The 18739-nt window shown below is 40.2% G+C and overlaps 2 protein-coding genes and 1 non-coding gene across 5 annotated transcripts in view; 1 reads left to right on the forward strand and 2 right to left on the reverse strand.

The window, feature by feature from the left end:
* ptk2aa (protein tyrosine kinase 2aa) overlaps positions 1 to 8590 on the forward strand; it is a 61960-nt gene extending 53370 nt beyond the window's left edge. For all 3 annotated transcript variants that reach the window (XM_085346624.1, XM_085346622.1, XM_085346623.1), the window contains 7 exons: positions 3112 to 3174; positions 3804 to 3843; positions 4142 to 4245; positions 5798 to 5953; positions 6110 to 6190; positions 6751 to 6836; positions 6923 to 8590. In XM_085346624.1, coding sequence (XP_085202750.1) covers positions 3112 to 3174; positions 3804 to 3843; positions 4142 to 4245; positions 5798 to 5953; positions 6110 to 6190; positions 6751 to 6836; positions 6923 to 7049 — 657 coding nt within the window. In that variant the 3' untranslated portion in view covers positions 7050 to 8590. The remainder of the gene's footprint in view (positions 1 to 3111; positions 3175 to 3803; positions 3844 to 4141; positions 4246 to 5797; positions 5954 to 6109; positions 6191 to 6750; positions 6837 to 6922) is intronic.
* Positions 8591 to 9485: 895 nt separating this feature from the next.
* On the reverse strand, positions 9486 to 9558 carry trnav-cac (transfer RNA valine (anticodon CAC)). Its single transcript has one exon. It is a non-coding gene; the product is annotated as a tRNA-Val (tRNA).
* Positions 9559 to 10662: 1104 nt separating this feature from the next.
* On the reverse strand, positions 10663 to 12740 carry rplp1 (ribosomal protein lateral stalk subunit P1). The gene is made up of 4 exons (XM_085346269.1): positions 12523 to 12740; positions 11624 to 11698; positions 10988 to 11102; positions 10663 to 10781 (listed from the first exon to the last, which is right to left on the reverse strand). Exons 1-4 carry the CDS (start codon positions 12592 to 12594, stop codon positions 10699 to 10701), a joined length of 345 nt encoding a protein of 114 aa, XP_085202395.1. The 5' UTR covers positions 12595 to 12740; the 3' UTR covers positions 10663 to 10698.
* Positions 12741 to 18739: the final 5999 nt, after the last annotated feature.

Raw genomic sequence — 18739 nt, forward strand, 5'->3', positions numbered from 1 at the left:
TGAAGAGAGGACAAAAACATGCTGTGGAATAGAGCCAGAGATGAATAATAACTAATAATTAAATGCAGAGCGGTGTATAAACACAGAGTGAAAAAGGTAACTGAAGAAGAAACACTCAATGCATCATGGGAATCTCTAAACTAAGGAAGAAATCAAGGTCACCTGATTCAACCCTGACTATATGGTTTATCAAAAAGGAAAGTTTTAAGCCTTATCTTAAAAGTAGCAACAGTATCTGTCTCCCGAATCCAAACTGGAAGCTGGTTCCACAGAAGAGGGGCCTGACAGCTGAAGACTCTGCCTCCCATTCTACTTTTAAATCCTCTAGGAATCACAAGTAAGCCTGCAGTCAGAGAGTGGAGAGCTCTAATGGGCTGATACGGTACTATAAGGTCATTAAGATAAGATGGGACCTGAGTATTCACCTGATTATTCAAGACCTTGTGAAGAGCATGTGAGGAGCAGGATTTTAAATTTAATTCTGATTTAACAGGGAGCCAATGAAGAGATGCCAGCATAGGAGATATCTGCTCTCTTCCTTGTCACTGTCAGTACTCTTGCTGCAGATAAAATAAAGGCATATTTTACAACAGCAAATCATTTTGATTGCGAAATGGAACAAAAATCCAAATAAATACTTTATGAAGATGTAAATATAAAATTAGTGAGAGATTTTTTCCCACTTGGTAAACCCTCTTCGTGTCCACTGTTGTTGCCAGACGAGCTGCAGAATGTCTTTTTCAGATCTTTGAACTGGCTCAGTTGTGCATGCTTGATTTATCTCATCAGACACTGAGAAATCCCCAAAAAGGAGCCAAAATACTGCTTTTGCAAAACAAGTCTGTTTTTCTCCTCTGCTCAGGTCAGATTGTTTCTCTGCTTGTCTCGATGGCCTGTTTTTCAACTTTAAGACAAATGTTGGAGAGCTGAAAGGCAGTGAAAAAAATCAAGCATGAGTAATGAGCGCTGGGGAGTTGCTGGGTCGGCCTGTCATGTTTAACATGATTTCCTGTTCTACTGCTTCATAGACCAGGAAATCTGTCAGGGCAGATATGACGGGCTGAATGACTGATATCTTGTTTGTTAGCTGACACCAGGGGTGGGGTTTTTTTGTTTTGTTTTTTGTTTTTTTTCTGGATACTTTATATACCTCGCTGCACAAACCTTGAGGACCTTGGACCCCTGGGGAAATTAACACCCAGATTAATGGCAAAGGGGGCGGACCTGAGGGGCACCTTTTAACCTTTCATTTTATGACTTGTTTCTCACTCATGTAATTAGTGGACAGGTTTGGATGTACCACCTGAATCACAGCCACCTCAAACATTTTTTCAATAAAAGCTTTAACAGCCACGTTTTCGAAATCTCATAAAGAGGGACTGACTGGCACTCACTACCCAGAGCATGGATGTAAAAACCAAAATTGCTCCCTACAGATTCTCTGCTGAGCTGAAGCTAATCTGATAGTATCTTGGTTCCAGCAGCTGAAAATGTAACAATAGACATAGATTTAATCGCAAGGTAGTGTGCTTTAAAATCAATAGTGCTGTAGATTAAAACCCACTGTCCACAGGATTTGTGTCAGCTGCAGGGTCAGTCAGTGAGCAGGTAGTATTACAAAGCCTATTTGAAGTCTAGTTAAATTAATATTCTGACGTGTATGCCGCTGTGACCCTGCCAGGAATGCGATAAAAAACGTTCACATGATATTCTCAGCAGATTAATAGTAGTGAAACTGTTATAAATTTCACATTAAAACCAAATGTGTGTTTGAGCTCTTTAGAAGTGCCTCGTGCTATCTGTTTTTCTTTCTTGGGAGCTGACCTTCATAATATTTGCTGGTGCAGATTGAAATCCATTTTTAAACCTAGTCTTTTGCAGGTGTAGTTTAAATGCTTGCCTCTAATTAGCAACACATTCCTGCACAGAGTGCATGTGATCAGTGATGTGTTGACTTCTGGTCTAAAGTCTGAGTGAACCTTAATCTCCAGTGGCAGCTGTTGTGGCCGTTACTCCTGCCTAAAATCATTCTTGAACCATGTTCAGCTGGAGAAGTCAAGTGAAAGCTGCTGTCGTACGTTTGAAAGAAGCAAGTGGAATTTTTGCTGTGAGGGAAAACGAGCGCTGGATTCGGGATATGCAGGCTAACTTAATGTAGAATATGTGCTGGAAAATTACAGAAGTAATAAAAGAGCTTAAGGCAAAACAGGCAAGTAAATTTGATGTGTGAGTTCAGGCTCATCAGGAGAGTGGAAGAAGGGAAAGAGAAAAGCAAAGAGAGGAGGACAGAGGGAGGGAGAAAGGAAGTGGGATTGGCAAGAGCGAGGGAGAGGGAGGAATGAACGAGGAGTCGCCCGTCAGAAAGAAGGAGCGAGAGAAACAGGAGGAGATCCAGAGAGATGGAAAGAGTGGGAGGGAGAAAAAGAGAGGACAGTGAGGCAGTTGGATCTTTTTCTCTTTAGGATTTAGTCTCTGTGCCCAGCGGAGCTTTTCTTCCTCTGGAAAAACTTTTTCTCCTGCCTTTTCCTTCTCATCCAGTCGCCTCTGACTCAGGTTTTCTCTCTGTCTTTTGCAAACTTCTGCATTTCTTTGTGCTGTCTACCGTCAGTTTCTCTATGACTTGAGCTGCTCCATCTTTTATCGCCCCTTCTATTAAACTTTCGATCCTTACACCCGCCCTTCTTTCGATGGCCTCCACTCTCTGCATTCCTCCGCCTGACTTCATCAACCTATATTCTCCCAGGATGCATCTCTTCAAGGCGTGCTTCACCAAAACGGTACTGGAACAGAAAGCGAGGGGATGCTGGAACTATTCAGTCGTGTAGTGATCTCTTTGTGAGCAGGGCTGGTTTTTTTTGATTGTCGCTGCTAATATTTTAATTTTGCAAAATCAGTTTTGCTTTTAAATTGTGATGCTTGGTTAGGAAATGAAATGATTTTGAAATGATTTTGCAGCAGTTTTTATGAATTACAAATAAAAAATTTTTTTTATTTTATTCTTTTGCTGCAATGCCTGGTACAATGTGCATATATTTCTGTATAAAATATATATATTTATGGCTTTTATATTTAATCCTTTCTAATCCATTGTATGTCTGTGTCTCCCTGCAGAAGGCGGAGTCCAGAAACAGCAGAGGGAGCGTCGACAGGGAGGACGGCACACTACAAGCACCGGTCAGTCTATGTGTGTGTGTGTATGTGTGTGTGTGTGTGCTTTGACATTTTAAAATTGGATTCACTTGTGGTTTCGTTGAGCTGTGGAGCATGGTTGGACAAATGCTTGTGGTGCTAAGAAAAACGTAATAGAGAGGTAGCAGAGAGATGATTATAAAAAAAGGGGGAAAAGCAGAGAAAAGCTCAAAGAAAGAGAACCAGAGTGAGGCAGAGGGGAACGCGTTCAGACAAACGGAGAGGAAATGCAGACGGCGGGAGAAGAGAAAGTATTTCAGTCTGTAAGCCATGAAGGGCACTGCCTACATACCGACCACTTGACCACAGAGGACACATGGGAACTTTAAAGGCAGAAGAACTGGACGTTAACTGTACCCAAGGGTTATAATGGCCTGTAGCTTAGGCAAAAATGAGGACATTGCTGGTGATTCTTCTCGGTATGCGATGGCAGCTTCCAACTTTCTGTCTTATATTTAGCTTGTTTATGTTTGTGAATGTTACATTTATTGTTTCTGTGAGATTTATTCCCCTAAATAAAAGGTTGGTCAATGTGGATGAGAATTTATTGATACTAGACTTATAAAAGTCTGAGATTACTGGACAAATTTAAGTGTGTCTGTCTGTCTGCACAGGGTGGAAGTCAACATATCTACCAGCCTGTTGGGAAACCAGGTGAGAGAGCAAACACACTGACATGTTTAGTAGAAACAGACGGTGACAAGTATTGAAAATAATAAGTATTTTCATCCCAACATTTGTGGTGGAAGAAAAATATTAGAACTGGTACATTATTAGTTGGCATTGTTGACGCATGAACATGTCGGTCGCTATAGCATATCAGTGGTAAACTACTTTGTATTCTGTTTCTTAAATGTAACTCATATTATAGTCTAGTTATCTGTATAAAAATGTACATGCTATGTTGCTTCATGGCAAAGATGCTAACCCACAATTTTGTTTTTTCCCCCAGAACCTGTGGCACCTCCCAAAAAGCCACCCCGCCCAGGAGCTCCAGCTAACTTAACCAACCTGCCCAGTCTCTGCCCCGTAGAAAGCTACAATGACGGGGTCAAGGTGCATATGAACACACAAATTCCAGCAAGAACGTGAGGTTTAAAGATGATTAAGATTAGGAACGGGCTTTCATTTCTCTGTTTCATAGAAGTCTGTGTTTTACTGTGGTAATTTGCACGCTCTTGCCTACACATAGCTTTTGATTTGGTTCTTTGGTATTGTGCTGATGGGTTGCATGCCGGTCCATGTCATGCCTTGCCTGTGGTTGGCTTTGGCCTAATGTGCTGTCCCTCTTCTCTCCCCCCCTTTTTACTCCTTCTCTCCCCCCTGTTACTAACTTCCATCCACTACTCCTTTAACCTGCTTCCATTCTGTTCTTATTCCTTATTTTCTGACCCGCGGCACCGCATCCACACACCCACCAATCCATCTCTCCGACACATTCCCTTGTTTTCACAACCTGCGTACTCCGTTCCCCTTCAACCACTCCCCTTTCAAACCGCATCCACCCGACCACCACCACTCCTTCCCCTGCCCTCTTCCTCCCCCAAGCCGTGGAGGGTAAGCTAATCTTTGTGTGTCTGTCCTCATTATAGAGTTAGCCAGCTGCTAGTTACAGTAACTTTCATGTTCTCAGAATCATTCAGTCATTTTCTTCACCAGAGAAAAAAACGGGGAAAAAATAGAAAACAGTTGTTATTAATGGAACCGTGGTTATGAACTGCTGGTTAGAGATGGATTGCATATATAAAACCTTTTTTTTTTTTAAATGTGCAAGCAATACTTCTGGTGAAGAAAAAATTGATGTAGATATTATAGCACATGTCAGTAGATTTGTAGCAAAAGTCTAACACTGTGTCTAATGATCGAAGTTAAAATGATGAACTTCTCAAAGGTTTGATGCATCAAAAACATCTACCTCCAAATCTGAGTTATTGTCCACCATCATTTGGAAAAACTTTTATTATTTTTATTGTTTTGGTTTTGCCTTATTTTATTAATGAAAACTGTGGCTATCAAATTGCTTAAGCCTTGCTTTAACGTCTCCATAGTAATTGCTTCTTCACCACGACATTTAAAAATGTCTCGTAGCTTAAACACAGTTACGTTGGTACCTTAAATCTGTAAAACAAGGTACAGAGTTTTAATTGGAAAACACCATAAAATGTTTTCAAATGGTTCGAATTAAAAGGGCTTTTTTGTATAAATGCCCGCCTTACACGCAGCAGATGTGCAGTGTCTGCTTAGTGTTAACATCTGTATTAAAGTCACTTAACAAAGAGTTGAGCTTTGAGTTTGTCACTTAACAACCATTCTGTACTAACATGCCTGCTGCTCACTGTAGAAAAGTCAGTTTCTCATCATTAGCTAGAAATGCTTGTGGCTAGAAATAGATTGTCTCCAGTTTATCTTTGCATATACTGCCACCTACAGCTAAATGTGTGAAACTACCATCACTTGCCTGACCATGGCAGAAGAAAGAGCTGTGGGCAGTTTGAGTGATGTTAGTCGTTGTTTAAATATGTATATTTAAAAGAAATAAACTAAGAAAAAATAGCAATGAATTGGAAACTTAAATCTTTATAAGTAAGTCTCCGGTCTGCTGGTACAGTTGCAGCCTCAAGAGATCAGCCCACCTCCCACCGCCAACTTGGATCGTTCCAACGACAAAGTGTATGAGAATGTGACGGGACTGGTTAAAGCTGTGATCGAGATGTCGAACAGGATCCAGCCCGCTGCCCCGGAGGAGTACGTCCCCATGGTCAAGGTAGGGTGAACGTCACGGTTAAGATCTTCAGACAACCTTCACTGTTATTTACACTTTGTGTTACACTGGCAGAGTGTGAAAATTGAGAAAATATTAGGGTGTGGAAGAGCCAGTTTAATACTACAAACTTATGATTGTATGTGTTTATTGTCATAGGAAGTGGGTTTGGCTCTGAGGACTCTGCTGGCCACAGTGGATGAGACGATTCCTGTGCTGCCAGCCAGCACACACAGAGAGGTACAAAGAAACTCCTGTCATAAGAGAAAACCACTAAAAGGGTTCAGTGATAGGTTGAAAACTAGATAAACTGTCTTTCGTTTGTTTTTGGAGTTATTTTTGATCTTTTTCATGAGAGTTTCTTAATTTCTTGTCACAGCAACTACTCATTGGCGAAACATTGTTTATCCAGTCTTGTACACTGAATCTTCCTTCTTAAAAAACCAACAAAAGGAATGTCTGTTCTTTGTCTGCTACGACAGCTTGAGTAAGGGTTTCCTTATGTAGTACTACTACAAGGCATATTTGCTAACGACACCGTAGTGTAAAAGGTAACGTTGTCGCTAAAGTGTCCATAGAGACAGAGTGCTTAAAAAATAACCCGTAAAAATGTGTCTCCTGTCCCGCTGAAGCCGATGCAACTGAGGTCCACATAGATGTGAGAAATGTACCCTAACAGGCACCTGTGTTGTCATTTTAAAGCCACTTTTGGTATTGAAGTAAATACATTTCTTTGATCTTCTTCCTTTGGAAGTTATCATTTATCATCTGATCCTGATATTTTCTTTGTCTTTTCATAGATTGAAATGGCCCAGAAGCTGCTGAATTCAGATCTGGCCGAGTTGATAGCGAAGATGAAGCTGGCGCAGCAGTATGTCATGACAAGGTGAGGATTAACACGTTAACGGCGCGTTTTCTTGATTTATTTTTACGTCGGGGCTCATGTAGTAAAAGCTGTGTCTGTTTCGACAGTTTACAAAAGGACTACAAGAAACAGATGCTAATGGCAGCTCACGCCCTCGCAGTTGACGCCAAGAACCTGCTGGACGTCATCGACCAATCACGGCTCAAGATGATCAACCAGACCCGCCCACATTAGCCCGGGATCTAACCAACTTGGCGGTTTTTGATGAAGTGAATCCAAATGCAGGACAGGAAAAGAGGGCCCGGGAGTTTGGTAGTTCTCGGGAATTTAATAAGAGACTGAGAAGAATCGGCAGGTGGACAGAGTGATGAAGGTCTGACGTGGAAAACCGATGAACAGCAGACACGACAAACTGAAACAATCAGCCCCTCCCCCCCTCGTTCTCTCTGGAAAAAAGTCATGTTTTGGCCAATGTTGTGTTGTTTTGTACTTCAGTTGTATTATTGCCTTTTTGTATCCAGAGAAACCCTCTTCTGTCTCATCACATATCCTCAAAAAGAAACCCTTTTTTCCCAGAATGACTCATTACTCATTTAAATCTTTGAAGATTCAAATAAAATGTCTGGGAAGCTCACTTGAAGGACTGGACAGGTATTTTTGGTGAATGGACCCACCAATCTTTGCCACGAGAACACATGACTGACACTCCACAAACGCAGGAGGAAGCAACTGGAACTGAAGAGCCTGCATGAGGAGGATGATGAAGATGATTTCATAAAGTTCTTTAAACATGCTTTTATATTATTATTATTATTGTGGTTGTTGTTGCTATGTTCATCCCTGCAGTATGCCTCTGTTTTCTTAAACTTTGTATGAACAAAAGTGATCGATTTACACCACGGTTGCTCATAATTTCATCTCTTTTCTCTTCTTTTCACCCCACTCTAGACTTCTTTATCTCAGGCATCAAGATACAGCATAAACATTTGAGTATTAAAAAAATGCAACAGCTATAGGTCTTTTTAAATATAAAAACTGCTACATGCAACTTTTAAAGTTAACTTGCATAAGTAAATATACAAAGAAGCTCTATTTTTAACACATTTCTGAGGCATGAATTGTTAGTAAATAATAAATATTGGAGAGGGGAGAACAGGAGGGAGGAGTGGAAGGGACAAATGGAGGGAGGGTAGTTTTTAAGTTACAGTGGAGGTGCTAATAATACTATACAGCTGCTTGCCCTGTGCCAAATGAACATTTCACTCAAAACATTGCTTAACTGTGGAATACAAGAACAAGTTTAGCAACAGCTTAACTGTTGTTTCTCTGCTTATCCTCTAAAATTGTGATTGGTTTGTATATTAAAGCTCTCTGTACCATGCCATCAGTCGGGTTGTTTCCTCTTTGTCAAACTTTCAGGTGATTAGTAGAATATTTACAGTCTTTGTTGCACTCTAGTTGTATCTGTAACGCACTAAGAGTTGTTTTAAATTAAGGGTGTCGACCTCATTCGCAAGGGTTTGGTCATGATTTTAAAATATGAAATTGTTATCCTGTTTTCCTCCCCCACCTTTCTACCTCCCTCCACTGCAGTTATTTATACCTTTTTAATCCTTCTCTACTTCTGGTCTATCTATTCTTCCCCTCACCTTTGTGTTCCTTCTCTCCTCCCTCTCATCCTCTCGCTGTTCCCTCTCCCCTGAGGTGAGCAATATTCTCAGGAAGGAGACAGTTGTACAGTTGCTAAACCGAGCAAATAAAACACTGTTATTATTGAAGCAATTCAGGTTGTTGTCTTGTTGTTTCGTCTGTTATTTGTTTCACTGTCTGTAAGATAGCAATACATATTTTATGCATGCTTAATTACATACTGTAGATCTATATGGGAAACTCATGTTGGGCTTTTTGGCTTGTAAAGCATCGAAAGAGTCAATAATTCAAGTAGAGCTCCTGAATTAAGGCTATTTAGGATTTTTTTTTTTTTTTTTTTTTTTACCTTCCATAAGGCAAAATTTCAGTCCACTTCAGTCATAACAGCAGTACATCATGGGAAACCCTGAGTTGTTTAAGGGTATTGCAGCATAACTGAGGTATAGTTCAGGGTCCCCTAATCCAACCATAAGTATTATTTTTATCAAAAAGGAAAAGTTGAATTTTAAGTTATCTCATAATTTCAACTTACTAACTCATACTCAGATTTGAGAATATAACTTGAAATTTTGAGTTATTAAGTCTTACTTTAGTAATAAAATAAGACTTTAGTAAGTAAAATAAGTAAATGAGCTCAGCATGGATCATAAATGAACATAACTGTAAGTGAGCTTAACCTTTGGCAGGTTAATAGTTAACCCACCAGCAACAATGGGTTCCGTTTTAACCCCCTTACATTGACAAAATTAAACATATTGTGTGTAGGGGAAGTCTAAGGAGTAAAATGCATGAGGTTATTTGGGGATTAAATGAGTTAATGTGAAGACAATGCTAAAGTTCATGCTGATGGCATGGTTTTGATGATCTTAGAAAAGTTGTCAGTGCTCTTGGATCATAAGTCTTATTGCAAAACCTGCCAGACAGTACATGATTAAAAAAAACTGGTCTCTGTGTTTTGTGACGTTCAGTTGTTCTTAGTTTGGTTGTCGCTGTGAGTGGAAACCAAAAATGTATAAAACTTGTTTCCGCCCGGTTTCGAACCGGGGACCTTTCGCGTGTGAGGCGAACGTGATAACCACTACACTACGGAAACTGCTGTTAGTAATGTGTGCGCCACCTTGTATACAAATATTGCAATATATGCAATCAGGAATACGATGTTTTATTTCGATATACAAGTTTAGTTCGATACATTTGTGGATTTCCCCACCACCTGGTTAACTCCCGGTTGTGTGACTCTGTTAGCAGGACAGGCACAGAGAATAATTTTGACTACTGATGTTACGTCTGACGCTGAAACCCCGAGTGTCAAGTAAAGCTTAGAGCCTTTGTCCAGGCCAGCAGAGCCGTGGACTGCCTGGTTATGTGACTCGAGCAGTTCATAAAACTGTGAAATTATGTTTTTTTGTTGTTGCGTGCGTTGGATCTGAGGTGATTTTGAGGTATCACCAGCTTGCAAGATTGTAAGCAGATTATGGAGCCACCAAAAAGGCGAAAAATATTAGCATTTAGAGATGACACATTCACTGGGCTTCATGCCATCACTACTTTTGACTTGAAGTAAAATCTTTTGAATTAAATGTATATGCCGAACTGAAAGCCAATGATCTGAAAGCTTAGAGGTCATTATTTAGTCAGGGTACTGACATCATCTTCTAAATTGTATTAAAAGCCATCTCCACAGTCTAACTTAAGATGACCATTGATCAGTAATAAATCCACATTTACCTAACTTATCAAACTGTATTTTCAAGACAAGCTGTTGCCGATCTCCTAAAAGTTTACTCCAGATCATGAAGTCTTCTACCAGTTTTGCACTATGCAGAAACATATTTTATCAATTGGCTGGTCAAACTAATGAGAATTGAAAGTAACTGAGAATGAAAAGTAAAATCTTGAGTATAATTTGGATGATCACTGTACTCAGCTTTTACAAAACTCTGACCATGAGTTCAGTAGTTGCGGTTTTGTGAATTATCAGCACACAGCTTGCCATGGCATTAGGTTCAGTGCCTGAATTGAATGTGCTGAAATATAATTTCTCTCATGTCCAGGGAAGTGAAGTCACTACAAATCTACAGCCTTAAATGTCACTTTAGGTTAATGTGCTGACAAATGCTGCAGATTTAAATTGTATGTGCAGAATTTCTGTACATAAAAAACAAACAAAAACAAGAGACAAGGAGTGATTTTTTATACTTTTATTGTGTTTTTGTATAAAAAAACATTTGTTTTAGTCAAAGAGACCAAAGCCCATGTCGTCGTCTGACTCCTCGGACTCTTCCTTCTTCTCCTCCTTCTTCTCCTCCTCCTTAGCTGTAGAGGGAAAACAAGATTTAGTTAAGTCAAAGATGACTACACAAACTAAATTCAGAAGAAAAGAAAAAAGTCAATTTGATTTCTGAGGTACATGAAATCTGAACTTGAAGGAGAAACTCAAAAGTGGTACAAGCCCAAGACTGCATTCACATTATTGTTATGTAACTGCAAATGTAGCGCTGGGAAATGCTTTGTTTAGTTACCTGGGGCGTCACCAGCAGTGGCAGTACCACCTGCAGCAGCAGCGACTCCAGCTGGGGCTCCGCCGCCAGCTCCAACATTGCAGATCAGACTGCCGATGTCGATGCTGGACAGAGCCTGCCAAAGAAAATTCACAGGTTGCGTCACTTTATTCAAATGTCCAGCGCTTGTTATAGAGATCAGTGTATTTAAAAGGCAGGGCATCAAGCATAACTCCTACCTACCATGCCTAAAGACTCTTTACAGCAAGTGTAGTATGTTTTCATTTTTTTTTAAATTTTAATATGTTCATAATTTGTATCCTACTCATTCATTGAACTTTCTTTAAGTGGCAGCACTGTTGCATCAAGACATTTATTCCATATTCATGTGTTTACTCATACTGGCAACAACAGGAACAATATTAATCCTTTCAGCCTGACATAACTTTAAAAAAAAAGAAATTTAAATGTAAATACAGACCATTAAAACACACAGAAAGCAATGAACAGGTCTGTTTCACTACGGCACATGCAATCAGTAAGTCTCCTTTACAGCCACTTAAATTTGTATTGGTTATAAGAGTTATTGGGATACATAAAAACTGGCAGATCTTCAGATCTATTCAGTGATATGATTTCAGAAGTGTGTTCTCTCACCTTGGAGAACAGACTTGGCCAGAAAGGCTCCACAGTGACTCCAGCAGCCTTGATCAGGGCATTCAGCTTGTCCTCCTGTGGACAGACAAATAAATAACATAACAACCATCATTATTAAACTCTACTTCACATGTTGAACCACTTTTGGGAACCCCTTTTGCTAAAATATGAGCGATGACATATAAACTGGTGTTCTATAATGTGTTGAAGCTAACACTTTCAGTGATTACAAATATAATTTAAGAAAACATAACTGAAACATGTCCTCATTCCACTTTCACAGGTAAACGTAATGTGCGTGAAATCACACACTGGTGGTGGCAAGCCACATTGTAGACACAGCCTTCAGAAGCCAGGCTGCCACCGGGCCCTCTGACGACCACCACCAGTAGGCACACATGGGGTTAGTATCTTGCCCAAGGATATTTGGCATGTAGCCTGGGATCGAACCACAGACCTTCCGGGGAGTAGGTGACCCGCTCATGCAACAAGCTCTAACAATAACAACTTTGAACAGTGATGCCAACACTATAAAAATAAATGTTGTACTCTTGATGAGTCTGACCACTCAGCCTGTGAGTGAACACCACATCCAGACCTGTCAGCCGAGATGTTTAAGGCTAAACTGACGGTTAAACATCAGCATTCAGAGTAAGAACACAAGACTGAGCTGTCCAGCTAGAAAAACGCGGCCTATGAATAGCAACTAGCATGACGCCATTTTAGCCAGTTCGCGGACATAACTGGCGTTTGTCCGATATATTAATATACTGGTTTATCTGTAAACTTTAATGTCTCATTTTTTGTATTTCGGGATATTTATCCCCAGAAAAAAATGTTCAAGAACGACCAATTCAGACATATTGGCTGAAATATCCCGGGTAACCTAGGACACTTACAGTGACGGTAACTTCATCGTCGTGGAGGATCAGAGCGGAGTAAATGCAGGCGAGCTCGGATACGGAGGCCATCGTAGATGTTAGATTTAATGTTCGTAGGGTCAGATGCCTGAAATTGACGGTGCTAGTCGCCGGATTGCGGGCCTTAGCTTCTGGTGAAGAACCGAGCACCTCACGTACGTTGAATTCCTACAGCAGAAAAGGGAGGGCCGAAGGGGGGAGCTCAGTAGATGTACTGTGCGTCAGGGAGCGTGGTTCTGACGTCACGACGCACAAAACGACGTACGATAGCTTTATGTTCAGAAGACTTTATTTTTAGAATAGTAATACGTCGCTGGTAAATATTATACATAAAATAGTTCAAAAATATCTTGTATCTAGTCCCGGTATTATATTCCTACCAGTCTACATATAATGAAACATCAGTGTGTGAGTTACTTAGTTTTTTGAATATTTGTCACACGTACATATTTCAGATCATGGGTGGCATGGGGTGACATGTGCCACCCTAAAATGATCTCCTGTCACCTCTCTACCTCTAGCGCCACCCTATGGTTGTGCCAGAGCACATTTTGAATCAACACCGAATGAAGGTGACAGAGGGGGGGAGGCATGGGGTGACATGTGCCAATGGTTCAGCCTCTGGGGTCGCCGCACCTCCAAATCATGTCTGACTTAAGATGACATAGATACAAGCTGCAGCCACGCTGAGTCTCTGCTTTACCTTGTGTTGAAAGTTCAGACTTCAAACTATACACCAGTTTTTTTATTTGATTGATAGGCCACTAAAACCAGAGTTGTTTTTTTAACATGCTCTTTCCTGAATACTACCATCATGTTTAGTGTGGAAAAAACAGTAGAAAAGGGCATTTTTTTAAGGACAGCATCCAAAAAAGGAAAGAAATGTACCACATTTACTAATAAAATTATTATATGGCATCAAGTGGAAGAGAGGAACGTTTTTGGGAGTGATGGCAGAGAGAGAAAGACACAGAGAGAGCGATATCAATAGTGAATTTGTGACGTTCAGTGTGTTTGGAGTGTAGTTAGTGTGGAGTGTAGTCGTTGTTTTGTTTTGTGTGTCAGTGAGGGTACTAGTGAATATCACAGTAGCTGCCAAAAAGCCACCAAAGGCAGACTGCAGTGTAAACACTCTATCCAGGTGAAAAACAGGATGAGTGATACATCTCCAGCTGTCAGGCCTGCAGGGTCTATCCCTGTAGTGTCTTGTGTTGTGGCTGGAAAAAACTATCTTTTACACTGGCACAAATAATTTGTGGGGCATCTTATTGCGACACCTGATTATTCTCTCATTTTAGTTTCAATAGAATTTTTACCCTTGCCCTGTGGCAAATTACACCCTGGACCCCAATAAAACATGAAAAATTAAGAGTCTGCAGTCTGTTCATACCTACAGGCCAGTGGACACTCTTTCAAGGATGAGGATGTACACATCCTGGACAGGGGGGAATGCTGGTTTGAGCGCGGAGTCAAGGAGGCCATTTACGTGAAAAGGGAAAGACCATCTCTAAATCGAGGAGGGGGCCTAAGAGTACATCTTTCGCCATCTTACAATGCTGTGATTGCAGCCATTCACCAACTTTCTGTGAATGGTACTCATGGCCATTGATCAGTGGTCTTTGATCAGTGGGTTTTGGTCAGTGGTTGTTGATCAATGGTCATGAGAATTTGCATAATTAAGATTAAGGAACTGACCTCCCAGCCCATTGTTCCTTTAGTGCATCAAAACCATCTTGGTGAACCCGTTTGGATAAAAGTGCATCAGCTCATACCCAACAGTCTAAATCCAGTCATGTTGTGAAGAGTGCGTTGAAAAACATGAACATGGTGGATACTTGGAGGCTACTTTACCCCACAGGCAGGGCTTACTCCTTTTTCTCTTCCGTTCATGGGTCGTACTCCCGTATTGATTATATCTTTCTGGACTCTAAACTTATTCCAATTATGAGGGATGTTACCTACCATCCTATTTTAATTTCTGACCATAGCCCTTGTCCATTGATCTGGATTTTGCAGATTTAGCTAACTTACAGAGAAGAAACTGGTGCTTTGATCCAACTCTGCTTAAAGATGAGACGTTTCATAAGAAATTAGAGAAGCACATTTTGGATTTTATTAATGATAATGATAAAGGTGATGTTGACGATGAAATTCTCTGGGAGAGTATGAAGGCGGTAATTCGAGGCCACATTATTTCGTTCTCTGCAGCTAAACGTAAATCCCAGGAAATGGCTTTGAAGGATCTTGAGTCAAATATACAACAGCTAGAACAAACTTATCAGTCCTCTCCCAAAATAGAATTACTGGGCAAAATTACTAAATTGAAGTGTGAGTATAATTCTCTGCTCAGCAAACAAGTTTGCCTTCAAATCACTAAGTGTAAGCAAACATTTTTTGAATTGGGTGATAAGCCTCATAGGTTACTTGCAAGATTACTTAGAAAAACACAAGCATCACAAACAATACTATCAATCAATAACAAACATGGGCAGACCACTAGAAACCCCCAGGAAATAAACAAGTGTTTTGAAGATTTTTATCGTGATCTTTATAGCTCTAAGAGTTCTGCGAGTCAGTCATTAATTGAGGACTTTCTGGAAAAGTGTAATCTCCCAAAATTAGATGATGTGGCAGTTGCAGATTTGGAGGCGGACTTCACATTAGATGAGATTAAGACAGCTATTCAACAGATGTCAAATAATAAGGCCCCTGGGCCAGATGGTTTTGGAGCAGAGTTTTATAAAGCTTACTCCTCATTGCTAGCCCCTCTAATTTTGCGTATGTTTAACTATTCAAAATTGTCTGGCTCTTTGCCAAGTTCATTATATCATGGTGTAATTTCATTGATTCTTAAAAAAGGTCGTGATCCTATGTCTGTCTCGTCCTATCGGCCTATATCTCTCATTTCTGTTGAGACCAAGATATTAACAAAAGTTTTATCAAACCGCCTTAAAGATCATATTGCTAAACTTATACATCCAGATCAAACAGGGTTTATCCCTAACCGCTACATTTATTTTAATTTGCGTAGATTATTTAATCTCATATATAGTCCTACTAGGTGTTCAGATGATTCTGTGGTAATAGCTTTGGATGCTGAAAAAGCTTTTGATCAGGTCGAGTGGCCGTATATGTTTACTGTATTATCCAAATTTGGATTTGGTGATTCTTTTATCAATTGGATTAGAATTTTGTACAAAGGACCTATGGCCTCGGTAAGGACTAATAATGATGTATCAGACCCTTTTCGATTGCACAGGGGCACGCGACAGGGAGATCCCATTTCTCCTTTTATTTTTGCCCTGGCCCTAGAACCTTTAGCAGCTCGTATACGGCTAAGTTCTGATATACTACCGATTATACATCAGGGTATTCCTCATAAATTCTCCGCTTATGCTGATGACGTAGTCTTATTCGTATCAAAACCTAAGACCTCGATCAGTCCACTATTGCAGCTTATTAACGAATTTGGTTCTCTCTCAGGGTATAAGATAAATTGGACGAAAAGTGAACTTATGCCTCTGTCGGATGGGGTGGACATGGCTTATCTGCATAATACTCCATTTAGAATAGCGCTAGATAAGTTTGAATGTCTCGGTATCACAGTCACATGTAAGGTGTCACAACTTTTAAAGAAAAATTGGGATAGAAAAGTTAATCAATTGGAGAAGAATATTGAGTTTTGGATCACATTGCCAATTTCCATGGTGGGGCGGATTAAAGCCATCAAAATGGTAGTTTTGCCCAGATTTTTGTACATCTTTCAGTCAATCCCAGTGTGCATTCCCCAGTCATATTTTAAAAAGCTGGAATCTGTTGTATTCTCCTTTGTTTGGTCGGGTAAGGTTCCTAGAATTTCCAAAAAACATCTTGTTAAACATAAGACTTGTGGTGGCCTTGGACTCCCAAATTTTAGATTATATTATATGGCTGCACACTTAAATATTTTTTTCATTTTGGCGAAGGTGTACTCCAGGTGCTGATTTGGAAGGACAACCTTCATGGTTGATGATGGAACACCTGTCTTGTAGACAAACTTGTCTTCCAGCCCTGCTTAATAGCCCGATAAAAGTGAAGAATACACTATATGGCAGAAATCCTGTGATTCAAAATTCAATTAAGGTCAGGAACCAACTATTGGGCACAGTAAAGGCTCCTAAAATGTATTTGGATGCTCCAATATGTAACAATCATGCCTTCAGGCCTGGGCTGGAGGACATCACGTTTGTGACATGGCAGGGAAGAGGGATTTGTTCTCTCAAAGATATTTACATTGATGGACATTTTCCATCTTTTCAGCAATTGAGGGTGAAATTTAATCTTCCAAATTCACATTTTTTCAGATTTTTACAGTTAAGACATTTCATCAAAGCATCTATTCCACAATACAATTTGATTCCTCGAAACTCAGTGCTTGACAGCTTCATGTCAGTTGAGCCCTATACTAGAGGTGCTGTGTCTCGCTTTTACGGGGCCTTACTAGATATATACAGTCCTTCATCTGATACTTTTAGGGAGCAGTGGCAGGAAGAACTGGGGGTGGATGTTACTGATGATCTCTGGCAAGAGTGCATTAAGAATATATATTGTAGTTCTATAAATGCTAGACATTGTCTGATCCAATTTAAGGTTGTGTGTAGGTTGCATTTTTCTCCCACTAAAGTGGAAAAAATATATAAGAACGTTTCAGCCCTCTGTGTTAAGTGTTCAAGTGGTCGAGGAACTTTATCTCACCTTTTCTTTCAATGCCAAAAACTACAGCTCTTTTGGAATCATTTGTTTGATTTTCTGACCAAGGCCATTGGCAGGGAGGTCCCGTGTACCCCCTTTGCAGCATTGTTTGGGGTGTCTGAACCGGGATGGGCAAGGGACAAGACAGAGACACAGGTTGTGTCAATGACCACACTTGTGGCTAGAAAGCTGATACTTCTCTGCTGGAAGTCTGATAAACCTCCTACCTTTGAAATGTGGTTGAGAGAATTTGGAAATGTACTCCATCTGGAGAAAATCAGGTTTACCTTGTCTAACCGAGAAAGTGTGTTTTATAAGATTTGGCAACCAGTCATTAGCCTGATGGATAAACTTAAGTGAAATATACTCTGTCTTAACATTTATGTATGCTGTATTACCACCTTGTTGACTTACCGTCCACCTTCTATTGTGTTCTTTTGAAGGTGATTGTTGTATACTGCTCAATTATAAAATCAATAAAAATATATTGGAAAAAAAAAAGACCATCTTGGTGTATGTGTAAATTGCGGAGGAATGCAGGAGTACTGTATTTATAGAAACACTTAACTACACTCAGAGACCTTACAGCAGCAGTGTACCACATTGCAGAGAGCTGTACTGCCTTTTCCTCTCCTGCAAGGTTTGTGCACTCTTTTTGATTGTGGTGGTTGTGTGATTGAGCTTTAGGCCATGAATCGATGGCTGGACATCCATCAATTACAGCAAGTTGTCCTGGTCCTGAAGCAACAAAGCAGCTCCAGAACATCATACTACCACCACCATGTTTTACTACTGGTATGCCATTTTTCAGAAAAGCTGTGTTAGTTTTATGACAGGTGTAGTGGTTCTGAAAGCTTCCAAAAAACCTCATCAGTCTACAGAATATTTTCCCTAAGGTCTTAGAATCATCAAGTTGTTTTCTTTTTTGCCAAATGTGACTGATACTCTGTTCTTTTTGGTCAACAGTGGTTTTTACCTTGGAACTTCCTCATGGATGCCATTTTTGCCAAGTCTCTTTTGTTACTGTTAAATTATGAACTCTGACCTTAATTGTGCAAGTGAGGCTGGCAGTTCATTAGTCCTTCTTCCTCTCTTGATGTGATCTTTAAGTCATTTTGGTAGGGCGACCACTCCTGGGAGGGTTCACCACTGTTTCAAGATTTCTCCATTTGTGGATAAAGGCTCTCAGTGTGGTACACTGGAGTCCCAAAGCTTTAGAAATGGCTTAGTAAGACTGATAGATGCCCAACTTTTGTTCTCTGCTGCTCTTGAGTTTCTTTAGATCGTGACATGATTTGATGTATACTTCACTGTCAGACAGATTCTGTTAGAGTAATTTCTTGATCCAACAGATCTTGTAGTAATTAGGCCTCGATTATCTAACCAAAGTCATTGCACGATTTAGAGTGAGTGTGAGAGAGAGAGAGAGAGAGAGAGAGAGAGAGAGAGAGAGAGAGAGAGAGAG

This window comes from Diplotaxodon limnothrissa, linkage group LG22, assembly GCF_057381915.1.
Source record: "Diplotaxodon limnothrissa isolate DT_005_m linkage group LG22, D_limnothrissa_male_GT1.1, whole genome shotgun sequence".
Classification (NCBI taxonomy): Eukaryota; Metazoa; Chordata; class Actinopteri; order Cichliformes; family Cichlidae; genus Diplotaxodon; species Diplotaxodon limnothrissa.

Excerpts from the sequence above, each read along its gene's own strand:
- rplp1 (XM_085346269.1), bottom strand. The coding sequence starts at position 12,594 with ATGGCCTCCGTATCCGAGCTCGCCTGCATTTACTCCGCTCTGATCCTC. Across the intron at positions 11,103-11,623 it reads GGCCAAGTCTGTTCTCCAAG|GCTCTGTCCAGCATCGACAT; the intron begins GTGAGAGAACAC and ends TTTCTTTGGCAG. Across the intron at positions 10,782-10,987 it reads CACTGCTGGTGACGCCCCAG|CTAAGGAGGAGGAGAAGAAG; the intron begins GTAACTAAACAA and ends TTCCCTCTACAG.